This window comes from Meles meles, chromosome 15, assembly GCF_922984935.1.
Source record: "Meles meles chromosome 15, mMelMel3.1 paternal haplotype, whole genome shotgun sequence".
NCBI lineage: Eukaryota > Metazoa > Chordata > Mammalia > Carnivora > Mustelidae > Meles > Meles meles.
Genome location: NC_060080.1, coordinates 82,753,817 through 82,779,833, shown reverse-complemented (window position 1 = coordinate 82,779,833; position 26,017 = coordinate 82,753,817). Strand labels below are relative to the sequence as shown.

The window sequence follows — 26,017 nt, the reverse complement described above, 5'->3', positions numbered from 1 at the left end:
AGTGTGACTTTTTGGTCTTTTTTCCCCCCAGCACTGCCTAGACATCAGGCAGGCTGCCAGCACCATGAATATCTGGACTTCAGAGAGCATCTTTGACCACCTATGGGAAACTGTTATAACAGTTACAATACAGAAATGCCCAAAGTCTGTGAACCCAAATGTGGTTGGAACTGATTTATTGGATAGACTTCTAGATCCCTCTGGAAAGTTGCGCAGCCATACACTTCTCAGCACAGAAGGACTGCCTTCCGTTGTGAAATCTCTTGTTGGTGCAGCAAGAACTAAAGCACAGGTACGAGAACATTCTGTAGTTGATCCTAAAGAAAAAACAATGGAACTTCAAACTACTAATATTTTATTTACAAATACAATTTCAGTAGTTGAAACTCACATACAAACTACATCCTCCAGACACAGATAAACTGTTGACTCAAGACATTAGCTGGGGCGCCTAGGTGTCTCAGTGGATTAAGCCGCTGCCTTCAGCTCCTGGGATCAAGCCCCACATCAGGCTCTCTGCTCAGCGGAAGCCTGCTTCCCCCTCTCTCTCTGCCTGACTCTCTGCTACTTGTGATCTCTGTCAAATAAATAAATAAAATCTTAAAAAAAAAAAAGACATTAGTTATTGTGAAAGGAGTCCATCTAAGCAGCTACCTTGAAAGACTAAGGGCAAGTACAGTATCTTCAATTGCTAATAATATTGGGCTGAGAAGCAATGGAATGGATAATAAAAAAATTAAATGATGAGAAGCACCTGGGTTGTTCAGTCAGTTAGGTGCCCTGGCTATTGATTTCAGTTCAGGTCATGATCTCAGGATCATGAGATCCACCCCAAAGTTGGGCTCTGCACTGGGCATGGAGTTTGTTTGGGATTGGGATACTTTCTCTCCCTCTGCCCCTCTCTCCCATCTAACAAAAACAAAAACAAAAGAAAAAAACCGAGACTGAGGAACGGCAGCTACAGCAAGAGGGCGTACAGGGACACCAACAGCAATAGCGCAGTAGCATTTGTGAAATGTCAGCAAATGACAGGAAGGCTAGTAGGCAACACCCACTTGCCCAGGTCTCTGCAAGCTGGCAGTGTATTTGTAATTTAAAAAACCGCGGGGCACCTGGGTGGCTCAGTGGGTTAAGCTGCTGCCTTCGGCTCAGGTCATGATCTTGGGGTCCTGGGATTGAGTCCCGCATCGGGCTCTCTGCTCAGCAGGGAGCCTGCTTCCCTCTCTCTCTCTCTGCCTGCCTCTCTATCTACTTGTGATCTCTCTTTGTCAAATAAATAAATAAAATCTTTAAAAAATATATAATAAAAAACCAGGATGCCTGGGTGGCTCAGTCAGTTAAGTGTCTGACTCTTGATTTTGGCTCTGGTCATGATCTCAGGATTGTTCCCACTCAGCAGGGAGTCTGCTTGGGATTCTCCCTCTACCTCTTCCCCCCACACACTCATTGACTCTCTGAAATAAATAAATAAATCTTTAAAAAAACTATATTTTAGGCAGAGGTTTTTTTTTAAATAAGCTGAATGACTTTTCATCAAAGACTATATGACTTTTCATCAAACCAAAGAGGTGCAGAGTTTCTAAATAAAAGGGACCATCTGAAAGTAGTATTGTTTGAAATGACCACCTAATTTTGAGGATTCCAGTATTTATGCAAAAATTTTATAATTTCTGAAAAGTACTTGTAAATCATATTGGCATAATCTCCTTTAAGGACGAATTTTAAAACTGGTCATGCATTGGAGTTCTTACAAAGCAGAGCCACCTGAATACAATTACCCTGCTATGATAAAGTTCACAAACTTGTATGAGGGAATGCTCTTTTTTTTTCTTTTAAGTTTTATTTCAATTTAATCTCTACACCCAACATGGGGCTCCAACTCACAACCAACAACTTACATGACTGAACCAGCCAGGAGCCCCTGAGGGAATGCTCTTTAAAAGGAGGAATTAGGGGCGCCTGGGTGGCTCAGTGGGTTAAGCCTCTGCCTTCAGCTCAGGTCATGATCTCAGGGTCTCTGGGATCGAGCCCTGTATCGGGCTCTCGGCTTGACAGGGAGCCTGCTTCCTCCCCTCTCTGGCTGCTGCTCTGCCTACTTGTAATCTCTCTCTCTCTCTCTCTCTATCTGTAAAAAAAAGAAAAAAAAAAAAAATTTAAAAGGAGGAATTACAGGGGAAGCTGGCTGCCTCAGTCGGTTAAGTGTGCGACTCTTGGTTTTTGTTCAGATCAGGATCTCAGGGTTGAGAGTTCCAGCCCCATATCATACTCTGCACTGGGTGTGGAACCTGCTTAAGGTTCTCTCTCTCCTTCTCCCTCTCTCTCTCTCTCTGTCTCCCTCTGCCTCTCTCTCTCCCTCAGCACAAAGTCCCTCTGAATGAATAAATAAAGAAAAGGAGAAATTACATAGCCTTAAAAGGCATATTAATTTGAATAAAATAGCTTGTTCTGCTATAAAGCACCATTACAAACCACAGTGTTTTGTTCTGGTACTTAAATAACATTTTTGGAGTGAAAATTATCACTACAGTAACACATGACCCCAACAACAACAAAAAAGGATTTTATTATATTAAAGAGTACTATATTAATTTGCAAAGTTTTCTCACTTAGGAAAGGTATTACTTTCCTTGAATTTGTACTATAAGACAGTATGCTATACCGTGGGCTAGAAATGTACACTGGAAAACTAAAGTCATTACCAGGGAGGAAAAAGAAAATCAAATGTTAACAAATGTTTACTTTCATTAAAAAAATTTTGTCAAAAAACCACATTGTAGTAACTCCAAGAATCTTGTAATTATCGATATAGCTTACAGTTTATTACAAAAAGGAGGCTGAATCCTGTACAAAAGAAAAGCAAACCACTCCTTCACCAGATACTCCTGGTTATCTTAAAGAACTTCTGTAAACCTTTAAAACCAAAGAGGTGAGGCTGGAGAGGGATGTGTAGCACATTCCGTTGTGTGGCTGCCCCTCACACCACAAAGAAGCCTGGCAGCGCCTCAGCACAAGGTCAGGACAGCACATGCTCCAGAATGCCCTGTCTAACCAGCTGTTCACACTTCCACCGGGGTAAAAAGTGCTGAGGGGAAGGTAGGGGAGGGAGGAAGAGAAAAAATTGGAAAAGAATTTAAAATCACATTTTGCATCATTAAAAAGCAACAATTAATTACCTATTTTTCAAGCAGCTGAGTAGCTAAATGTAAGTTTTAGTCAAATGAAATTGAAGCCACTTTAAACTCTACTGAATTCTGATTTTTATAAATAAATTTATAGTTTGCTTCAGTTAAACTTAACTGAAGACTTCTGCATTCCAGCAGGAATTTTGCTGTCTGCATTTTGGGATTTAAGCACAGAAAACCCCAGTGTGGGATTCTGCACCAGTGGACCACAAGGGGACAACAGCTTGTTGAAAGGAGCTTCTTCTCAATTAAGCTTCTCTAGTATTGAGCCTGAACATTTATTCTCGTCCTAACTACAGTAGCCTCTATCCTTCTGTATTTTTCAAGGACTAGAAGTATCTGTAATCTGCAGGGTGGGTGCTGTTCACACACTGCGTGTAAAGACACTGGTACCCAGCTAAGGCTCATACTCCGTGTCCTTCCAAGAGAAAACCGCTCTCGTTCTGAGGCCGAAAAGATTCTCCCTGTCTGATTCCCTCAAAACATAGGGGCTTAAAATGGGAGCGTTTACTGAAGTCTGGGGTGGGAAAGTGCAGGCAGCAAGGCAGAAAACTTTCCAATCTCACAGATGCTCAAAGAAGTCTCAAAGAAAAGATAGACATTCTTGGGTAAAAACCCAAAACCCTACATTAGGAAGTTCAGAGCAAATAATCTTAGAAAATAACTGTAGCATGAGGGAGTATCACAATAGTTCAGGGAACCATGTGGTTCCATGGGCCTATGGGCCTTCCTCACCAGCTCACAGGCCTATTGTGGGACCTGAGACAGGGATTTACCTCCTGACCAGTCAGGAAGACACCCTGCTGTCTAATTTGTTAAATGGATTTTTTAAATGCCTTAAGAATGTGAAACATAAAGGGAAAATATATTTAGTTGTTCGTTTAAGTTATTCCAATTCCTCCTACAAAGTGGGAGGGGTTTCTGATTTCTGGACACATAAACATGCTTGCTATATGGACAAGTATAAAGAAATCTATGGCAAAAAATTGTTTTCCTATTAATGTTTTATATTATGTGGATGATCTACACCAAATTCTATAGAAAACTGGTTTTAGATGTGGTCAGATATTTTAGAAGTAGATAAATAGATAATAAGTAAAAGACATATAAAATTGTCCTCTATTTTTATAATTGAGTGTGGGCAATACTGAGACAAGTTAAAACATATCAAGGGGAAGGCTTCTGCACGGTCTACAGAGAGTGACAACTGTCCTGCCCTGGAGCAGGAAGGGTTCGGGTGGGCTCAGCTGGTTTCCACCTGACCCAGCCCCACCTGGGCACTCTGGTGGAGAGATAAGCCAAAGAGCTTGAGAGAGAAATTCAAACACAGGATGACAGTGTTTGAGATGAAGTTTTCTCCTATCTTGCTTTATGAGGATAGCTTTGTTCTTATGAACCACAACTTCCTGCTAGGTCTTCCAGAAATACAGATTTTGCTGAGAGCACTTCTTCACCATCTGCTTTCTATTCATTCTATCTACTTCCCAGAGGATACTTGGGAGGGAAATTTTTGCTCTAAGAATCAAAGGTTTTAGGTTCCCTTGAATAATCTCTTTAGGGGCACCTGGGTGGCTCAGTGGGTTAAGCTTCTGCCCTCGGCTCAGGTCATGATCTCAGCATCCTGGGATCAAGCCCCGCATGGAGCTCTCTGCTTGGCGGAGAGCCTGCTTCCCCCCTCTCTCTCTTCCTGCTTGTCTGCCTACTTGTTCTCTCTCTGTCAAATAAATAAATAAAATCTTAAAATAAAATAAAATAAAGAAAAAGAAATTTTTGATCGATATCACTATTTCTTTGCCAAGAACTAGAATTTGAAAGGTGACCTACAAGCTGAAAATGAGCAGTTAGCACCTTTTATTATTCCCCCAAAGATTTTTTTAATTTATTTGACAGGCAGAGATAACAAGTAGGCAGAGAAACAGGCAGAGAGCAAGGAGGAAGCAGGCTCCCCGCTGAGCAGGGAGCCTGAAGTGGGGCTCGATCCCAGGACCCTGGGATCATGACCTGAGCCGAAGGCAGAGGCTTTAACCCACTGAGCCACCCAGGTGCCCCGAGCACTTAGCACCTTTTTAATAAATTCAAAGAGAGCTGTTAAATCCAACAATTTAATAAGCCCTTAATAAGAATAAGTCCACTTACCCAGAAAAAGGCCCACTGTGATAATTTCCCAGTAACATGCTTAGTGTTAAATACAATCAATAACCTAGTAAATTAACCTTTTCTTGACATATTCAAGTCTTTATATTTAGAAAACAGACAAAACAGTGTGTCTTATACTAAGCATAATGTTTATGATACACATGCTCATCACAAGGCAACATTTACTTTGCTACTGATTCTAACATTTGCATCATTCAACACTCTCATAGGTTTTAAAGTATCTCAACATGAGAAATACCTGGCTATTTTTTTTTAACAGGACTGAAGTACCATCATCAACTTCAAATTCTCCATAGTCTTTTAGACACCGTACCTGAAAAAAAAAACACAAAAACCTTTTGTTTTATCTAAATTATTCTTAATATATAGTGACCATAAAGTAAATAGGGGTTATAAAAATACCCACCCAGTACAAATACTAGGTTTTCTGTCTCTGTTTCTTCTCTGTGTACCTGGGCCTAGGACTCCTTACTGACAAGCCAAATGTCCTGCTGGGATAGGGAGAATGGCAGGATCTCTACATGTATGTGTATGTCCATGCCGACAGCAAAGAAACCTAGGGAGCTGGTGAGGGAAGACAATATCACATATTGTGTTCCCTCTGCAAATCCTGAAAAATCAAAATACCTATCTACAACGAAAAGAGAATGTTTTATTGACTCCAACTTGCCTCTTAACAGATTCTTCCATGAAATATCAGTATCTGAGAAAAGAACATAGGTAAGTCTCTACAATTTGTTTTAAAGGGATTCTTCCAATCTTCTTCAATATTCAATTTGTTTCCCAGAAATATGTAGAAGTACACCATGAAAGAAGAGGGGCAGACTCAGATCAGAAGAATCAAGAGAGGTTCTTTGTCAGGAGGTAGGCGGGGTGAGGCAGCCTTTTGATAACCACTTCTGTAACTGCCAAGAAAATTACCAAGAAACCGCAGCTCTCAGTTTTCCTCTTCCATGAGAACCCAGGACAGGAGTTGGTGCTCCTGAGGTCTCACATTGGTATGAGTGAAGCCAACCCCACCAGCAAGTTCCGTCTTCTACTTTTCCTAGATAATTTCATGCCCTATGATCCCTCTGAAATCTTAACATGACTTCCAAAGGTATTTTGCTTAGTTCAAAAAATACCATTTAAAAAGAATCTCTTCCCCTGCCACACCACGTTTTTGCTTCTTTAAAAATAGACTTATATTATGGAAAATCTCAAATATCCAGAAGTAAAAAGACTAATACAATGAAACTCCATCAACTGGCTTCAACAATTATCAACATGCGGCCAATCTTGCTTCCTCACCTACTTCTGGATTATTTTGAACCAAATCCTACATACCCTTTCATCCGTAAATATTTAAGTATCTATTTCTAAAAAATGAGATTCTATTTATTTAATTTTTTAGAGGTTTATCAATTTTATTCTTGTTCACAAAGAATCAGCTTTTGGTTTCAATTAATTTCTTTTTCTTAAGTTTTTATTTAATTTCAGTTGGTGTTATATGTTTTAGGTGTAAGATATTTTTTCAAGAAACATAATCTCAATACTGTTATCATATCTTATTAATCATTTTTACTATCATGAAATTCCCAGTTAGTATCCACTCCACATTCCCCCATCTGTTTCATCACTGTTTTCTTTAAGGCTGCCATGTTACATCAGAATCCAACAAGAGCTACACGTGACACATTTCTGACATGTCTCCACATCTTTTAATCTATACAGTTTTTCCCCTTTTCCCCCTTCCTCTTGGCAATCTACTGATAAAGAAAGTGGGTACTTTGGTAACCAGTTTCCCACAAACTAGATTTTGTTGTGGGTCCCTATGGGGTCACTTAACATGTTCCTCAGTCCCTGAATTTCCTATAAACTGAAGTTTTATCTAGAGGCTTGATCAGATCAGTTTTGATTTTCTGGCAAATGGTGTTACACACTTCCTCTTGCAAGACCTCATGAAGCATAAAATGTCTGATTATTCCTTTTTGGATATTACGACTGATCAGTGGGTCTAGGTGTTACTTGTACCCATCCATAAACCTCATCATCATCTCCATTAACTTTTCACCTACTGGTTTTAGAAGCTATTTGCCTTTAAAGTAATTTAAAATAATTCTTGTTCGACTAATCTACCAACTTAAAACATAGGTTCATATGTTTCATTCTGCTTTCAAAATCTGTGGGTTGGTCTTCCACTTTAATTTTTTAAATATTATATAAAGTATGTATATCGTTCCAAAGTTAACACTGTTAAAATATGTACATTCAGAAAATTTTAGCTATTCTATCCTATTGCCACCATCCCCCTAGAGGTAACATTTTTGGTTTGGATACATGTTTCTTTCTTTTTTTTTTTTTAAGATTTTATTTATTTATTGATGTGACAGACAGAGATCACAAGTAGGCAGAGAGGCAGGCAGAGAGAGGGGGAGAAGCAGGCTCCCCGCTGAGCAGAGAGCCCGATGCGGGGCTCAATCCCAGGACCCTGGGATCATGACCCGAGCCGAAGGCAGAGGCTTTAACCCACTGAGCCACTCAGGTGCCCCTACATGTTTCTTTTTTAACACAAGTTAATATATATTCATATACTCCCTATTATTAGACAAATCAGCATAATCTATGCATTGAAGAAAAATCTATTTTATCTTAGTGGGTTTTTTTTTTAAGATTTTACTTTTAACTAATCTCTACACCCATCATAGGGCTCAAATTCAAGATGAAGAGCATCATGCTCTACCGACTGAGCCACACCAAGAAAAATCCATCTTAAAAGGTATACTTACCTCGATATATAGGCTTTTTGGAGGTTTCATATCCTGTGTGATGTCCAAACCTTCATCTCCTCCCAGTGACCTCATATAGGTAGCAAGGGATTTTTTATAACGATTGAACCACTCCATCTGTAAATATTTGACAAAGTTATAAGAAAAAAAACTTGCAGAAATTGTATATTTATCCTTTCATAAATAGCACATTTTCCCACATAGATCACTACTGACCATTCATTCATTTAAACTACAAGTATTACTAATTGCCTGCTATGAACCAGGTACCGGTCTGGGGATTTAGGATGGATCATTTAACAAAGTGAAAATCTCTATGCTCACAGAAGTTACATTCTAGCATACTTAATCATAGACCGAAGAAACATTTGACCAGATACAGAATCATGAGAAAAATTCCATTTCAGAACTCTGATCTCTCTAAACCCTGCATTGATAGTTTTTCTGGAAACCATTAAAACCCTGCTGAGAAAAACACCCAAGTGTCCATCAACTGATGAGTGAATAAGATATGTATATCCATATAATAGAATATTATTCAGCCATACCTCAGAATGAAGTTCTGGTACATATTAGCACATGGATGAACCTTAAAAACATGCTAAGTGAAAGGCACAAAAGGCTACACACTTACTGCATGATTCCACTTAAATGAAAAATCCACAATACATAAACCTATATAGAAAGTAGATTTGTAACCTCTAGGAGCTGGGAAGACAGGAGACAATGTAGAGTAACTGATAATGGATACAGAGTTTCTTTTGGGGGTGAAGAAAATGTTCTGCAATAAGATGGTGATAACAGATACTCTGAATATACAAAAAACCCCAAGTTGTGTATTTTAAAAGGGTAAACTTTATGTTATATAAGTTATGTCTCAGTAAATCTATTATTTATTTCATTGTTGAGAGATATTTAAAAAGACCTAAATATATGCAGTGATTACCACATACATGATTCAGTATTTTATTAACTCACCTATAGATTCAATTCAATTTCAACCAAAATTTCAAAAAAAAAAAAAACAAAAAAAAACAAAAAAAAAAAAAACAGGGGTGCTTGGGTGGCTTAGTGGGTTAAAGCCTGTGCCTTGGGCTCGTGATCCCGGAGTCCTGGGATCGAGCCCTGCATCGGGCTTTCTGCTCCACAGGGAGCCTGCTTCTTCCTCTCTCTCTCTGCCTGCCTCTCTGACTACATGTGATCTCTGTCAAATGAATAAATAAAATCTTAAAAAAAAAAAAAAAAAAGAAAGAAAGAAATAGAACCTGACAAATTGAGTCTAAAATTTACATGGAAATGCAAAAGGCCAAAAATAGTTGACACACCTGAAAAAGAACAAGATGGTAATACTTACTCAAGACTTACAATAAAGTTATAATAATTACAACAGTGTAGAACTGGTATGAGGACATATAGCTTAAGAGAACAGAAGAGAAAGTCAGGAAAAGCTCTTTGGGGTGCCTGAGTTGCTTAGTCATTAAGCATCTGCCTTTGGTTCAGGTCGTGATCCTGGGGTCCTGAGATAGAGGCCTGCATCAGGCTCCCTGCTCAGCAGGAAGCCTTCTTCTCTCTCCCCTACTCCGCCTGCTTGTGTTCCCTCTCTTGTTGTCTCTCTCTGTGTCAAATAATAAATAAATAAAAACCTTTAAAAAGAAAAAGGAAAAGCTCTTTGCCTCTCTTAGAACTGCCTTAAAAAATTTAGATTAAGTATCTGGTCCAGGAAGACAGCTCCCACCATAGATAACCACATTATTCTGTGAACAAGGTAGGGTAGACAGGGAGGGACCTAGCAAAGCTGGTTTGATAACAAAGCCTCTCTTTGTCTCATTGTTTCTGTGGGTGTTCCTCCACCCCCCTACTCCCCCACCCCCACAAACATCTGTTTACCAAACATTTGCTCTTTTCTGTTCTTCTGGAGGATTACATTCTTTCCCTTTGAAGTCCTAAACCCTTAACCCTTGAGGCTCCTGGCTGGTTCCACTGGTAGAACATATGACTCTTGATCCTGTAGATCTCAGAGTCTTGAGTTCAAGCCCCATGTTGGGCACAGAGCTTACTTAACAACAACAGAAAAGACACATACCTCATTTTGCCTGCTTGTGGAATTTCCATGTCTGTATGGATTCCCTGTATGTATGAAATTTGATTTTTTCCTGTTTATCTGTCTCATGTTGGAACACCTGGGTGGGTCAGTCAGTTAAGTGCCCCACTCTTGACTTTGGCTCAGGTCATGATCTCAGGGTTGTGGGATCAAGCCCCACATTGGGCTCTGTGCTCAGCACAAAGTCTGCTTGAGATTGTCTCTCTCTCCCGCTGCCTCTCCTCTGGCTTGTGCATGCCCTCTCTCTCTATGAATAATCAACAAAATCTTAAAAAAAAAAAAAATCTAGCTCATATCAATTCAATTCTTATAATGGGTAAAAGGAGATTAAGGGGACAGGACATTCTTGCTCCCTGACAGTAAACAAACATGAACCTTCTAGTGTCCTTTCCCTATGGAATCATGATACACTGCCCTCCTGGCACAATATGTAACAATACACACAAAGTACTCTCAACTGGGGAGGCCCACACAAGCTTTGGTGTCCAGAATTTTTACTGGGGTTTTATCACACAGGCACCATTGTTTAAAACACCATCCATGTGACTGAGTTCCATCTCTATCTCCACTGTCCTCTCTGGAAGTTTGACTGGAAACAAGATATTCAAAGCTCTAAACCTAAGGAGATAGCAGAACCCCTCAAATTTGTAGCCAGTTAGTCAGAAAGGAAGGAAGCCCTGGGAACCCCCAAACCTGTGGCTGGTGAAGTTTGGTCTAATTCTAATAGTGTCAGAAGTCACTACAAGCCTATAATAGGTAAGTACTACCACCCTCATTGTGTAAATGAGGGCATTTAGACGTAGAGAGAACTCAAGTCACTTACCAAAGATTAGACAGTGGCAGAAATAACATTCTGAACCCAAGTTTACTTGACTCTAATCCTGTGTCCTTAAATATTGGGCAAGCTCTGGGCCTTAGTGATGTGACAAATGAAGAGCTTTGTTACAGGTATTCATGTTGAATAAGAAAGTACACACACACAATTTCTCTCTTTATGGAAAATCCCTAAATAATGATGCCAGTCCTTTGATCCTATAAATGGATCACTAGTAAGTAACATAATGGGACCCTTAATCTTGTTGATCAGAGAGGTTTCCACATAGCATTTAGAATTACTCCTATCATTCTCATCATAGTATGCACTAAATAAATATAGACCAAAAACTGCTGAAAAACAGATTTTAAAGAGAAATATCATTACAGAACAATATTATGCTATACTCTACTATACAAATACTATTATGGAACAATGCCACAACCAGCATTTCCCAGATTCAGAAACGTGAACGCAGTACTAGCTTACTTCTTCAGCAGACATGTGAAATCGTAAGGCATTGGGCAGGACGCTGCCATACTCCCACCTCAGTGCTCTGATCCGAAGCAATCGGTCATACCTAGGACAGAAAGAAGGTACGAGATCGCATGACTATAAAAAGATACCTTGGGGATGACAGGGAGACATAAATATGGACTAGATGGGTACAGTGAAGAGTTCTTTGTTTCTCTAGGTTTGAGAATGGTGCTATGATCATGGGAGAAAAGGCCCCAAAGGTCCTTATTTCTTAAGAGTATTCAGTGGTAAAAGCCCATCAGTTTCTACAACAGTTTAATACAGGCAAATAAAACAAGATGAAGCAAATATGGGAAAATGTTAAAAACTGTTAAACCTATATGATATCTCCATGTGGGTTCATAGTATTATTCTCCCTAGTTTTATGAATACTGCAATTTTTCACAAAGAAAAAATTTAATGGAAGAAAGAAAAGTATTTAGAATACTTATACAGGAAAAACAAATCTAAGAATGTCTGTTATCTATTTGAAATGGTTAATTAGGAAACCACATGGAAAGCCCTCCATTATTCCCTGCACCACACGCAAAAACTGAGAAACTTACAGGTATGCTACAGCACAGCGTCGATTTCTTAACAAAGAACAGTGTCGAAACTTGATGGTTGGTATCAAGTCACTTCGTCCACCCGACTTTACTTCATTCCTGGTAAGAACATTTAAAAAAGAAAAGAACAAATATACATATTTCAGCATAAGGAAAATTTTCAAAGCTAACTAACAACTGACCTCCATGTTTGTTTTTATCTATTTATAATTAGCGGTTAATCTAAACAAATAGTACCTGCCTCCACATAAGAGCTTTTATTGGTATGCTAAAAAATAAAAAAGCCAAAAACCAAAAGTAAACTAATTTACCTAAAATCATGTTATCAGCATTTCATTTAACCATTTGGTATTTTGTATTTTTGAACACTGATTAATCTTCATTATTTTCAAAAGACATACATTGTGTTTACTCACTTTTTAGAATTCTTTTACCATGCTGGAGTAAGAGATAAACCTAACATCATGGTTCACAAGATTATGATCTTATATAATGTTTTTATTTTAAATAGGACTACTCTTTTAATGGTTTTTCCAAATCTTTGCAATAAAGTGAGTTAAAATGGTAGTAAAAATGGTCCTTCAATTATCCCACAAATATTTATTGATAGTCAACATGTATGTATCCTATATTGCAGTGTTGTTCACACAGAGAGGGAAAAATTTTGGTTTTACCCTACAAAATGTACATCTCCTTAAATATTTGATAAATATCATATTTAAAAACCAGATGTATGGGGGGGTGCCTGGATGGCTCAGTGGCTTAAAGCCTCTGCCTTCGGCTCAGGTCATGATCTCAGGGTCCTGGGATCGAGCCCCACATCGGGCTCTCTGCTCAGCGGGGAGCCTGCTTCCCCACCTGCCTGCCTGCCTCTCTGCCTTCTTGTGATCTCTGTCTGTGAAATAAATAAATAAAATCTTAAAATAAATAAATGAATAAATAAATAAATGAATAAAAGCCTGGGTGGCTCAGTGGGGTAAGCCGCTGCCTTCGGCTCGGGTCATGATCTCAGGGTCCTGGGATCGAGTCCCGCATCGGGCTCTCTGCTCAACGGGGGGCCTGCTTCCCTCTCTCTCTCTCTGCCTGCCTCTCTGCCTACTTGTGATCTCTTTCTGTCAAGTAAATAAATAAGATCTTTAAAAAAAAAAATAAAAAAAAAAATAAAAGGAACTGGATAGATACAAAAAGGGATTCCTTCCAGCAGTGCCTGTTCCAGGCCCTGAAAATAGAGGGAGATATCTATGTTCCCGTCCTATCACGTCTTCTACATCTGCTCTGTACATTTCTGTCACTCTCTGAAAGTCAGATTCGTTCTCCACATTGTTTACAGTGTGCTCTGGATTATAAAGAAACAGTACAAATAAAATATGCCCAAGCTAATACCAGAGTATTTTATTAAGTACATAAGGACTTCCTAAAAAAATTTACTTTTAGAAAGTAAAAGGAATAGACTTCTGACAAAAAATTTTAACAGAAACTAATAATAGTGACTGTCCCCTACACCCCACCAAGAAAGAAACTAGGAGGGTGGGGCACATAATTTTGGATCACAAATCTGCAAATGGTACAAATATAACAAATACAGGAAAATCATTCCCTTACTGGACTAAGGCCTGTTAGGCCACCTCCTAAAGAAATATGTCTTGGGGCGCCTGGGTGGCTCAATGGGTTAAAGCCTCTGCCTTCGGCTCAGGTGATGATCCCAGGGTCCTGGGATCGAGCCCCACATCGGGCTCTCTGCTCTGCGGGGAGCCTGCTTCCTCCTCTCTCTCTGCCTGCCTCTCTGCCTAGCTGTGATTTCTCTCTGTCGAATAAATAAAATATAAAAAAAAAAAAAAAAAAGAAATATGTCTTTAACCTGTTCACTTTCTACTTAGTCCAGGTCACCTCTGCTGTCACCTGGATGGCCGGCATGCCTTCCTCTTCTCTTGGTCTCCTTGTCTACTGTCCACAGAGTAGCTATGGTGATCTTTTAAAACATAACCATGCCACCATCAGTCCCACATGCTTAAAATTCTCATCTTGTGTTACCCTTTGCCTGCTTGCTAAGCTTCAGCCACACTGGCCTTCTTTAACTATCACTGTCCTGAGCACCCCACCCTCCTTCACAACTCAGGGCCTTTGCATATACTGCCCCCTCCACCTAGGACACTCTCTGCCCACAATCACTGCCTCACTGAAACTGGCTTCTCCTTTAGATCTCAGCTCAAAGGTTTCTTCCTTGGAGAGAACTTCCCTGATTCTTCAATCTAAGTCTGCCTTTAATTAATTATTCTCTCTCCCAGAACTCTGTTGTTTTCCTTCGTGGCATGTACCCAATTCGGCGAATCTGTATTTATTATCTATCTTCTGCATTATTAGACTGTGAGGGCTATGGGGACAGACATCTTTGCTGTGTTGTTTACAGCTGAAATACCAGATCCACTTATCAGCACATAATTATTTAATACATATTTGTTGCATGAATTAATGAATGAACAAAGTGCTTGAGAACTTGAGTTCAGGACTTTATATCTGCCTTACACTTATTGTAAACCTGCTATGGTTCTTTCCTTCATTCCACCTGTGAAGATTTTTCTGTATCTCTCCTTAAACAACACAGTTGGGAAATGCTCCCATTGTTCATGTGCTCCACAGATCTTACCAGCATGTTACTGATTTCTATGCCCAAGTAACTGATCAAAACACTGTACCAAATAAGGCCAAAAATGAAATGTCAGGTCGCAGACAGACATCTCTCTAGGTTGAGATCTGGATAACTCACCTCTGATCCCAGAGCTGGTACTCCTTGTATCTTACTCTTCACCAAGTCTCAAGAACCTATGAAGTTTGTCACATAGCCCAAATGCTCCACTGTGCCACCACCATGCTCAGCTCTAAATGTTCTCTAAACCCAGAGCCCTTTCATACACCAGACTGTAGCCTTCTATAGCACTGGTTCTAGGCAAACTTTGCTAAAGCTGCTGGAAATCACTGCAGCCCCTATTAAGTTTACAAATTGCCTCTTAATCCCTTTAAGGCACCAAGGCAGCTATTAGTGAAAATGAGCAGTGGAAACTATAGATTTCATTTTGTTAGAATTTTTTTTTTTTTTGCTGCTGTCTCATCTCTTTTAGATTCACTCTAATACCCTGTAAGTCATATGATTCAAATAAATATTTACTGAGCATCTACTATGTACCACACACTACTTGAATCCCCATAAATTTAGGGTGATTAACACAAATCCCCTCAGTCCTGTATAACTACAGTATGATCAGACTCACAGAGAATTAAAAAAAAATCATATCTAAAAACTGATGGAACATTATCTTATTTCAGTATCATATTTTTAAAGTTGTTTTAAAATACCAATCTCATCAGGGGTGCGTGGGTGGCTCAGTTGGTTGGGTGTCTGCCTTTGGCTCAGGTCATAATCTTTTTTTTTTTTTTTTTCCATTTTATTTTTTTCAGCGTAACAGTATTCATTGTTTTTGCACAACACCCAGTGCTCCATGCAAAACGTGCCCTCCCTATTACCCACCACCTGTTCCCCCAACCTCCCACCCCGGCTCAGGTCATAATCTTGAGGTCCTGGGACTGAGCCCCATATCGGGCTGCTGCAGCTCAGTGAGAAGCCTGCTTCTCCCTCTCCCTCTCCTCCTTCCCCCTGCTTGTGTTCTCAAATAAATAGAAACTCTTACAAAAGACATCTATCCGTCAAAACTTACACATCAGACTGGTTTTGTTCATATAAAGCTTTCATCTCCTCCAGAACTTGCCTGAGTCCATCCTCCTAGAATATATAAAATGATATTGATACACATCTATTAATTCCTCCACCAAGTCTATAGCAATGTTTGATCTACTCTGTTTATCTTTGATTTTGATATCTTATCAAAAAGCAATACCTATGGGAATGGATATAACAAGTGTTGGTGAGGATAAGGAGAAATTGGAACACTCATACATTGTAGATAGGAATATAAAATGATGCAGTCCTATGAAAAACATTCTGATGGTTCCTTAAAAAGTTTAACATAGAATTATCATATTATCTAACAATTCCACTCTTAGGTATATACTCAAGAAACTTGAAAACATGTTCATTCAAAAACTTTGTACATAAATGTTCAGAGCAGCATTATTTACAGCAGCCCCAAAGTAAAAACACCTAAATATCTATCAACTGATGAACTAATAAATCAAATATGGTATATCTATTCAATGGAATATTATTTGGACATAAAAAGGAATGTAGTACTACATGCACTGAACTTTGGGAACATTATCCTAAGTGAAATAAGTCAGACATAAAATGTTAAATATTGTATGGTTCCACTTACCTGAAATATCTAAAATAATCGGCAAATTCCTAGGGATTAGATTAGAGGTTACTAGGGGCTAAGGGAAGAGGGAAATGGGGAACTATTGCTTAATGGTTACAGAGTGTTTGTCTCAGCTGATGAAAAAGTTTTGGACAGAGGGGTGATGGTTGTACAATGATGTGAATGTAATTGATGGCACTGATGTACACTTAAAATTGGTGAAAATGAAAAAAAAAATTGGTGAAAATGGCAGATTTTATGTTGTATATATATTCTACCACAATAAGAAATAGAGAAAAAAGGCAATAAAAAGGAATGAATTACCGACAACTTATGCAATCAACATAATTGATTAAGGAACCTCTCAAATACACTGTAGTAAGCAAAAGTAGTCAGATACCAAGGAGTACATACTGTATGATCCCTGCTGGCCCTTTACAGAAAAAGTATGTGACTCCTAGCACACTGAATCCAGACATCTCCTCCCACCAAAAAAGACAAGTATCTGTAGCCATGGAAAGTCTATCAGTGGTTGCCCACAGCTGCAGGCAGTACGTAGCTACAAAAGGGAAAAGGGAACCATTGGGGTGACAGAAATCTTGACTGTGGCACTGATTATAAGGATGTATACATTTGTAAAAAGTGCTAAGGCATGACAAAAATAAGTAAATAAATAATGAAAACAGATCTTAAAAAATTACTACAAGGGTAATAATAATGCCTTCTGCTCAGGTCACGATCCCAGGGTCCAGGGATTGAGTCCCGCATTGGGCTCCTTGCTCAGTGGGGAGTCTGCTTCTCTCTCTCCTTCTGCCCCTCCCCCTGCTTGTGTACTCTCTTTCTCAAATAAATAATAAAATATTATTTTTTAAAGATTTTATTTTTTAAGATTTTATTTATTTATTTGACAGAGAGACCACAAGTAGACAAGAGAAGCAGGCAGAGAGAGAGGGGGAAGCAGGCTCTCTGCTGAGCAGAGAGCCCGAGGTGGAGCTCGATCCCAGGACCCTGAGATCATGACCTGAGCTGAAGGCAGAGGCTTAACCCACTGAACCACCCAGGTGCCCCTGAAAGATTTTATTTATTTATTTGAGAGAGAGAGAGATCACAAGTAGGCAGAGAGAAAGGGAGAAGCAGGCTGCCCACTGAGCAGAGAACCGGATGTGAGCCTTGATCCCAGGACCCTGGGATCATGACCTGAGCTGAAGGCAGAGGCTTAACCCACTGAGCCACCCAGGCACCCCTAAATAATAACATCTTAAAAAAAAAGATTACCAGAAAAAAAGAACACTTTTGGTTTCCAACAAGAGAAGGACCAAAGGAGTTTCTCTACTATCCACCTTGGGGCAAACTTCTAAAAAATTTTGCTTTGGAAGAATAAAATTATTAAAATTCTAAAATTCATAAATATTATATAGTAGGTCTGTCAGCAATCCGAAGATAAGTGACCCAACTATTTTTAAGACCAAAATGTAGCAAAAACATTTTGGGACTATTGGTACAAGTGCAAAATTAAGAACTTAATCCTCGGGACGGCCTGGGTGGCTCAGTTGGTTAAGCCACTGCCTTTGGCTCAGGTCATGATCCCAGGGTCCTGGGATCGAGCCCTGCATCGGGCTCTCTGCTCAGCAGGGAGCCTGCTTCCTCCCCTTTCTCTCTGCCTACTTGTGATCTGTCAAATAAATAAAAATCTTAAAAAAAAAAAAAAGAACGTAATCTTCTTCAAACATAAGAAAATATATAATTCCCAATAAAAAAAAGTAAGCGTGATTTCTATCTTCCCTTTCCTCAAGTAGTTAAAAAGAGGTCATGGAAAAGTCTGATCTATTAGAATTCAGTTCAATATTCCTTTTATCAGCAAATAATATTTTAAGAAATAGCTGAAACTCCTGTATGATTAATAGATCTACAGGCATACAAAAGATATGTGTGAGGGGCACCTGGGTGGCTCAGTGGGTTAAGCCTCTGCCTTCAGCTTGGGGTCTCAGGGTACTGGGATGGAGCCCGGCATAGGGCTCTCTGCTAGGCGGGGAGCCTGCTTCCCCCCGCTCTCCATCGGCCTGCCTCTCTGCCTACTTGTGATCTCTATCAAATAAATAAATAAAATCTTAAAAAAAAAAAAAAAAGACGTGTGAAATTTTATAAAAATACACACATGTGGGGCATCTGGGTGGTTCAGTCAGTTAAGCATCTGCCGTCAGCTCAGGTCATGACCCTGGAGTGTTGGGACTGAGTCCCACATTGGGCTCCCCACTCAGGAGGGAGTCTGCTTCTTCCTTACCCTCTGCCCTGCTCCCTGCTTGTATTTTATCTCTCTCAAATTAATAAAGTCTTAAAAAAAATACACGCATGCTGGGACCTCTAGGTGGATCAGTTGGTTAAATGTCTGCCTTTGGCTAAGATCATGATTCCAGGATACTGAGATCGAGCCCTAGGTGGGGCTCCCTGTTCAATGGGGAATCTGCTTCTCTCTCTCCCTTTCCCTCTGCCCCTACCCTCTGCTTGTGTTCTCTCTCAAATAAATGAATAAAATCTTAAATAAATAAAAATACATACATGCTTTCAGATTTAGATTTATCTATAGTAAAAATTGCACTATTTTGTATTCCCACCTCAGGCTGGGAGCCCAAGATAATTTTCCTAAAAACTCAATTAAACTATTACCAGTTCTGCATATAGAAAGTGGACAATTATTTCAATTTGCTGAATACAGCACCTAACCTTGAGAGATCCTGGAATGAATAAGGCAGAGTCCTGCTCTAGACCTACTGACTACCATCTTCCTGGGAGGAATGAGTCTTGAAAGGTCCTGTTGGCCACGGGCCTATCAGCCCTCAGATCAATCAGATGGACTGGCCTGTCCCTGCTTGGCTGTGTCAAAGAGTGGCCAGCCTTCTCAGGCTGAGTCTTCCAGGCTGCTGAATAATTTGGCTAGCAGGTGGGTTTGTCAGGAGAAGGTGCACGTGCAGCAAAAGCTGCAAAAGGTGCCTTGCCAAACTAAGACCTAGAAAAAAGAGTGACTTTGTAAATTTTAAGTTCCTTCCCTGGACCGCGGCGCCCCCCCCCCCCCAAAAAGTGGTAACTTAAAATTTGAGTGAAACAGGTTGCTGGATGGACTCAAGGTCTGCAGAGCCAGTCGCAAGGCTGTTGTGGCCAGTTCCTGTTGAACAAGCGTCTCTTTGGGCTTGTCTCCTCATACGCCTAGTTTTCTGAATGCAGTGTGGAGTCCTATTTTAGAGCCTGCACCCCTTGGCATTCCAGCATCTCTGCTGAACATCCCATCATTGTCTCCTAACTTTTTAAATGAAGTAACTGTCCTGAAGGAACAACAATCATATATTTTCTTATGTTTGAAGAGGTTTAAGACAGGAATTTAGGAAACCTGTGTTCAAGGTGAGGCTCTACTCCGATATGCTGTAAGTTTGGACAAATCCCTGAACTTGATCTATAATTTCTTTTTTTTTTTTTTTAAGGATTTTTTTTTTTAAGGAGTGATCATAACCACCCATAACCATCTCCCTGCCACTGTTCTCCAGTGCGTTCCATGTAGTGCTGCCATCATTACCCTCAATACATAAAAAATTGCCCTATCACTGCCTTGTTTATAATCCTTTACCAGCTTCCAAATGCCTTATACATTAATACCCAATTCTCCTAGGTCTCGAACCCACCTATGTAACTTCTGCACACACATTAGTCCCTCCCTTCCTATGTGACCATTAGTCTCTGCAAGGCTGTATCCTTCAGCGGCAATGCCTATTTCCTTCTTGGAGTAGGGACCTCATCCTTCCAGGTGTGGCCCAAATGCCCCCTCCTCTACCCCAGTTCATACCAACATTTCTCCATATGCTCCTGTGTATGCCGCTCCTGTGTATGCCTCTCCTGTGCCCTCACACTGCATTCTAATACTCCTTTTTTTACCCCTCTCCCAGCAGAACATGCCCTGGCATCCGCACAGCGGCTGCTCTATGCTAGGCAAAGTAGTCAAGTATAGAACTTACAGTGCAGGTCTGAAGCCAGATCGCCAGGGTTTAAATCCTAGTTTCACTTCTTAGTCAAGATACTTAATCTCCCTGGGGCGCCTGGGTGGCTCAGTGGGTTAAGCCGCTGCCTTCGGCTCAGGTCATGATCTCGGGGTCCTGGGATCGAGTCCCGTGTCGGGCTCTCTGCTCGGCAGGGAGCCTGCTTCCCTCTCTCTCTCTGCCTGCCTCTCTATCTACTTGTGATCTCTCTCTGTCAAATAAATAAATAATCTTTAAAAAAAAAAAAAAAAAGAGATACTTAATCTCCCTAAGCCTCTGTATACATGGCTAGAAGAGATGGTTTAAATCTCAAAGCGTTCTTACGAGAACAACAGATAACACAGGCCACATGCTTAGCGTTCTTTTGGGGGTAGTAACAGAAAATTAAGAATGGTAATAATGGTAATAAATAGTAGTGAGTAAAGGACAGGTAGGGCTAGATAGGGAGAGAGAGGTAGGGGGCTATGGGGTCAGGCTCATAAAAATCCTCAAATTGCGGAGGTGTAAGGAAACCAGAGATAAGGGAACAAACCAGACCATCCTGTCCTAGGTGTCAGAGCTGGGGTCTTGTTGTAACACGGAAAATTAAGAGCAAACAGTCACTTCGCTGCTCCTTGTGTGTCAGGCACCGTCCAGAGGACCTACACATATATATCCCACTTGCTGTAGGTTCAACTACAGGAAGAACTGAGTCCTATTTTATGCTCCTTCTCGTTTTTGCAGAAGAAGCGGACAGCCAGAGACAGCCCAAGTACTGCTCCAACCTCACACCACGGAGCCCGAATCCCGGCCTGGCTCTACAGGCCTGCCTTCTGCCTTAGCGTTCAACAGACGCTGGGTAGTTACCGGGCAGCCAAGAAACGCTTGGTCAAGCAAAGGAACCAGCAGTAACGCTGTATGTAGGAAACACTGAAGAAATATGCTCAGGAAATTCACCGAATCGCTGCGTAATATAGACACGAAAGCTCTTTTTCCTGCTATGTTTCGTTTTCCTGTGTGCCAGAATTTTTGTCCCCTACTTTGGAGCTGACACGGTGAGAAAGCCCACGCTCGGAGGAGACGCAGGTTAGACCCACATGGTCGCCCGCCCGCCGCGCTCCCAGACCCCGCGCCTTCAGCCAGACCAGCCCGGTTGACCCCGTCATCCCTCACATTGAAGGCGGGCAGCTGCCCTTCCGGCGCGCGATGCAGCTCGCGGACCAGCTCCATGGCCTTTTCGCAGAACATATCGTCCGCGCCCCGGTCCCGAGGCCGCGTCAACCGCCGGGTCTCACGCCAAACGGTCCCCGGGTTCACGTACACCGCTCTGGGGATCGGATGGTTTTCAGCCTCACCGCGGCGGGCGCAAGCCTCCGCCTCCGTTTCACTCTTTGGCGCCAAACACGCCCAGCCAATAGAAACGCGTTCCTGGGCCTCGTGGCCTACGGCGGCGGCCAAGGGACAGTTGCCTCCGCTGCGCAGTCGCACTATAACATAGGTGAAAGCCGAGGGGGGGTTCGTGGGCGCATCCTTCCCTAGGGAAACCCGTGCAGCTGCGAGAGTCAGCAGGCATGGGTTCCAGCCTGTAAGCTGAGCAAAGGCTCTCTTTTGAAGCTCAGCTCCCGATATATACGTATCTCTCAACTTCTTTTTTTAAAATTTGGTCGATTCATTTTCGTTTAGGTTCAACGGGGTTCTATTTTGAGGTTGAGAAGGAATGCTCGGTAACTTGGTGTGCATTAATGCAATGAAGCAACATTCTGTTTTCGTTTTGCAGTGTGGGCTTTTGTTTGCTCAAAAGGGAAACCAACTTTTATTGGGTATCTCCTTTGTGGTAGGGAGTGTGACATATGTAACTTAATTCTCATGATTAACCCTAACGTAGCTTTTAAGACCCTTGGTACTGATTAGAAAGCTATATATATATATTTAAATTTGGCTCCATAGCCAACTTGGGGGTTGAATTCAGTACCCTGAGGTCAAGAGTTGCAGGTTCTAAGGAGTGAATCAGCCAGGTGCCCCAACAACTGAATAGATAACCTACCAAGTTTACTCAGCTTCTAAAGTGACAGACTTTGTATTTAAGCTTTGAACCCCACAAAATCACCTTTGATTTTAAAGGAGTCATTTAAAAACATTTGGAAAATAGTTTTAATCAGGAAGCCTACAAAGGGGGAAAATACCCAGATTAACATCAATTCACACAGCCATAATCTTACCTACATGATTATGGAAATTTTCATAACCATATAGAATCAGAGGTGAAAATTAATGCTATAGAGACAACTTGTTTTATTTGGCTACCTTTTAAAAAGCAAAACTTTTTTAAAAAGGCAATATTACTGTATTCATTCTAGCTAACCCTAGAAACTATGTTCCTCTTTTGCAAATAAAGATACAACAGATATGTAATCTGAAGAATGAGCATGGGAATGGCCTACAAAGCCTTTGAATCTTTAAGCTAATTGACATTTCCTTTTCAGCTCTACAGTCAGGGATAATTTAGCTAAGTTTTATTAAAAACACAGATCCATAGTGGTCGGTGCTACAGGACTGTATTTCAACAATCGCCAGTCTCCACAACCTTCCTTTGTCATAAACCTTTTTAATTTCAGATCCTAGGCCTGAGATTCATTTCCTCACCTGTACAATGGGGGCAACAGTACACACTCCTGAAGGATTGTGGTGATTCATTACTCCTTCAGCAAATATTTATGAAGTGCCTACTATATTCTGTGCATTGTTCTAGACACTGAAGATAAAGTAATGAACAAAGTCCTAGTTGTCAGAGTCTATGTCCCAATGTGGAATACAGATTACCTATGATAAATATATTAGTCAAAAATGCTAAGGAGAATAAGCCAAGTCAGGTAAACAGAGTGATGATGAGAGGACCTGAGGGTTTTCTTAGTGTTCAGAGGAAGCACAGATCTGCATGGGGAGTGAATAACCCATGTGGAGATGGGGCCATAGAATGGGCAGAGAATGAGCAGCAGGAGGAATGCAAGTGCAAAGGCCCCAAGGAGGGGGATGGATGACTCACACACATGCCACCCACACCTCTCCTTGAGGCCCCAGCCTCAGCAAGGAGGCAGTGACACTGGAGCAGAGTAGGGGGGAAGCCCTTGGTGGCTGAGATCAGAGTGAGGGCTGGAGGCCCTTTCACAAGCTTTCTGTTTTATCTTTAGTGAGATGGGAAACCATACAGTTATTTCAAGCAAACAAGTGACAGGACTGGACCTACATCTTTAAAAAGAACTTTCTGACAGCTTAGTTAAGTAGACAAAAGTTGGCAAAAGTGGAGGTAGGAGACCACTTACACTAGTAAAATAATCCAAGTGAGAGAGGATGGCAGCTTGGGCCCGAGTGTGGATGGAGGAGGTAGTGAGAAATGGTTGCATCCTGGATAGATTTTGAAAGGAGTGGTAATACAGATAGACATAAGAAGGGAGGATTCAAGGATGATCCCAGGGTTCTGACCCAAGGAAATAAAAGTATAATGTTGCCATTCCTGAGGTGAGGAAGGTCACACATGGAGTTTGGGATGGGAAAAGAGTTGGGAGCTCAGCTTTGAACATAATAACTTTAGATGCCTACAGGATATCAGAGTGGATGAGTAAACCATGAGATAGAGGAGCCTGGAGTTCAAGGAAGGGGTGCAAGATACAAATGTGGCTGTCACCAGCGTAGGACGGTATGTAAAGACCATATGGAAAGTCAATGTGGGATATCAAGAAGCAAGAATTTCCTGTTCCCCTCGAGGATCTTCTAGCTGTACTAAGAATCAGATTGATACGAAATAGACTAACAGGAGAAAACCAAATTTAGTTTCCTACGCACAGGGAATCCACACTGACATGGAAATTCCAGATAGTCAGGCAAAATAAGGTATCTGTATGTTATCCTGAACTAAGGAGAATCAGGTAGGGGTCTGGGACTTTGAAGGGAAAGAATGTAAGTTACAGGGCAATAAGAAGTGCAAATGTTTGGTAATTAGATGCTTGCCTTGCCATATAGATGGGTCACTCAGATAAAATTTATTTCTGGTAATAAATTATTCTGGGAAAGACCCCCAATTTAGATTCTTCTATATAGTCAAGGGAGGGGCAAAAAGTTTCTTCCACAGGGAGGAAGTCTATAGGCTCTAGATTGCCTTTAGCTCAAAATAATCTTCAAACCAAAGTGGCCCACCTTGGAGCAGCCTGGCCCTTGGCCCCTACAGGACCAAGAGTTGAGGACTGTATGGGCAAGGCCTAATGCCAGCCAGACTCAATAACTCTCACATTTCTCTTCTCAACAGCCCTCCCTTTTTTTTTTCCCCCCTTTTTCCTATTAAAGAGGATTTTGTGAGTGATAGGGTCAAAAAAAATTTTTTTCTTTTTTAATTCAGTTTCTGGATTCCTAATCCCAGTATGTGCTAGTATAACAGTTTAAAGAATTCACAATTTAAATTCTAAGAGTATTTGGTGATATCCACACAAATATGAATGCTGGTTGGGATATTTTTATAACACAGTTAATGAAATTCTTTCACAATTTAAGTATTATTACAAAGCTAATAGAAGGAGCTACTAATTTCTTTTTTTAAAAATCTTTGGCAGAGAGAGATCACAAGTAGGCAGGGAGGCAGGCAGAGATCGAGGGGGAAGCAGGCTCCCCGCTGATCAGAGAGCCCAATGTGGGGCTTGATCTCAGGACCCTGGGATCTTGACCTGAGATGAATGCAAAGGCTTTAACCCACTGAGCTGGCCACCCAGGTGCCCCAGAAGGAGCTACTAATTTCTAAAGGGATTTCTAATTGATCTTAAATTATCAGTTGCCAATAGTTTTCAACTAACAGAAATGTTGAAATTTTGAATGTTGAATGAAAGTTCACTTTGTGATAAGTAAGCAAATCTCTTGGTTGTAGATCCTTTCTAAGAAATATTAAAGAATGCCAAAGCTGTAAAACTAAATTTGTGAAACTACTCTTTTCTTTATGAGTTGAATTAGTTCCTAACTTGGGTTTCACAAGTGTAAATTTATCTTTGAAACAGATTTTTTTCCTTTTTTTTTTTTTAAGATTCTTTAAGTAATCTCTACTCCCAACCTGGTCAAGAGTCTCCTGCTCCAGCTACTAATTGCTTTACAAAAACCTAAAATCAAATACAGGCTTTAAGGAGTAAATTGTTTAATGAGTTCAGTTTTCATACGTTCTGCCCAAAACTTAAAAATAAAATTGCCTGAAAGCATATTTTTAAAAAAGTAAAATCTTGTGGGAAAATAGTTATAAATCATGAAAATGGTGACTTGTTACCTTTTGCTTTTTGTTCTCATAAACATTATAGAAACGTTTCCGAGGGATTCGTTCACATTGGGTTTCCAGCATGAGCGAAAACATCAGTCTGGGGCGGGAGAGGAAGGAGCCAGCTCTCCTCTGCGGCTCGGGCTCTTTGGGTGCTTTCTGGCCGTTGTCCTCCCACATTTGGGCCGCTGATCTGGGGCGAGACCGAGTGTTTGCTCACCGCGCCGAGCACGCCGGCAAAGGCGACCCTCCCCCCAGCGGCGCCCTAGCCCAGACCCCTCGCCTGCACCACCCGTCGCTCAGTCCCCATCAGCCAGCGAC

The 26,017-nt window shown here is 40.9% G+C and overlaps 1 protein-coding gene across 3 annotated transcripts; it reads right to left on the bottom strand.

Annotated features, from left to right (window-relative positions):
- Positions 1-159: 159 nt before the first annotated feature.
- Positions 160-26,002, bottom strand: GINS1 (GINS complex subunit 1). Of its 3 annotated transcripts, none has more exons than XM_045979954.1 (7): positions 25,709-26,002; positions 15,815-15,879; positions 12,105-12,203; positions 11,512-11,602; positions 8,108-8,224; positions 5,578-5,652; positions 160-317 (listed from the first exon to the last, which is right to left on the bottom strand). In XM_045979954.1, the coding sequence occupies exons 1-7, from the start codon at positions 25,874-25,876 to the stop codon at positions 282-284; spliced, it is 651 nt and encodes a 216-aa protein (XP_045835910.1). In that variant the 5' UTR covers positions 25,877-26,002; the 3' UTR covers positions 160-281. The 3 variants fall into 3 exon arrangements, with proteins under 3 accessions (XP_045835910.1, XP_045835908.1, XP_045835911.1); XM_045979952.1 differs by lacking the exon at positions 160-317 and adding an exon at positions 2,540-3,082 and having other exon boundaries at positions 25,709-25,999; XM_045979955.1 differs by lacking the exons at positions 160-317; positions 25,709-26,002 and adding exons at positions 2,540-3,082; positions 21,586-21,782.
- Between the last annotated feature and the right edge of the window lie 15 nt (positions 26,003-26,017).

Excerpts from the sequence above, each read along its gene's own strand:
- GINS1 (XM_045979952.1), bottom strand. The coding sequence starts at position 25,876 with ATGTGGGAGGACAACGGCCAGAAAGCACCCAAAGAGCCCGAGCCGCAG. Across the intron at positions 15,880-25,708 it reads ATGAGAACAAAAAGCAAAAG|GAGGATGGACTCAGGCAAGT; the intron begins GTAACAAGTCAC and ends TATATATTCTAG. Across the intron at positions 11,603-12,104 it reads CGCTGTGCTGTAGCATACCT|GTATGACCGATTGCTTCGGA; the intron begins GTAAGTTTCTCA and ends TTTCTGTCCTAG.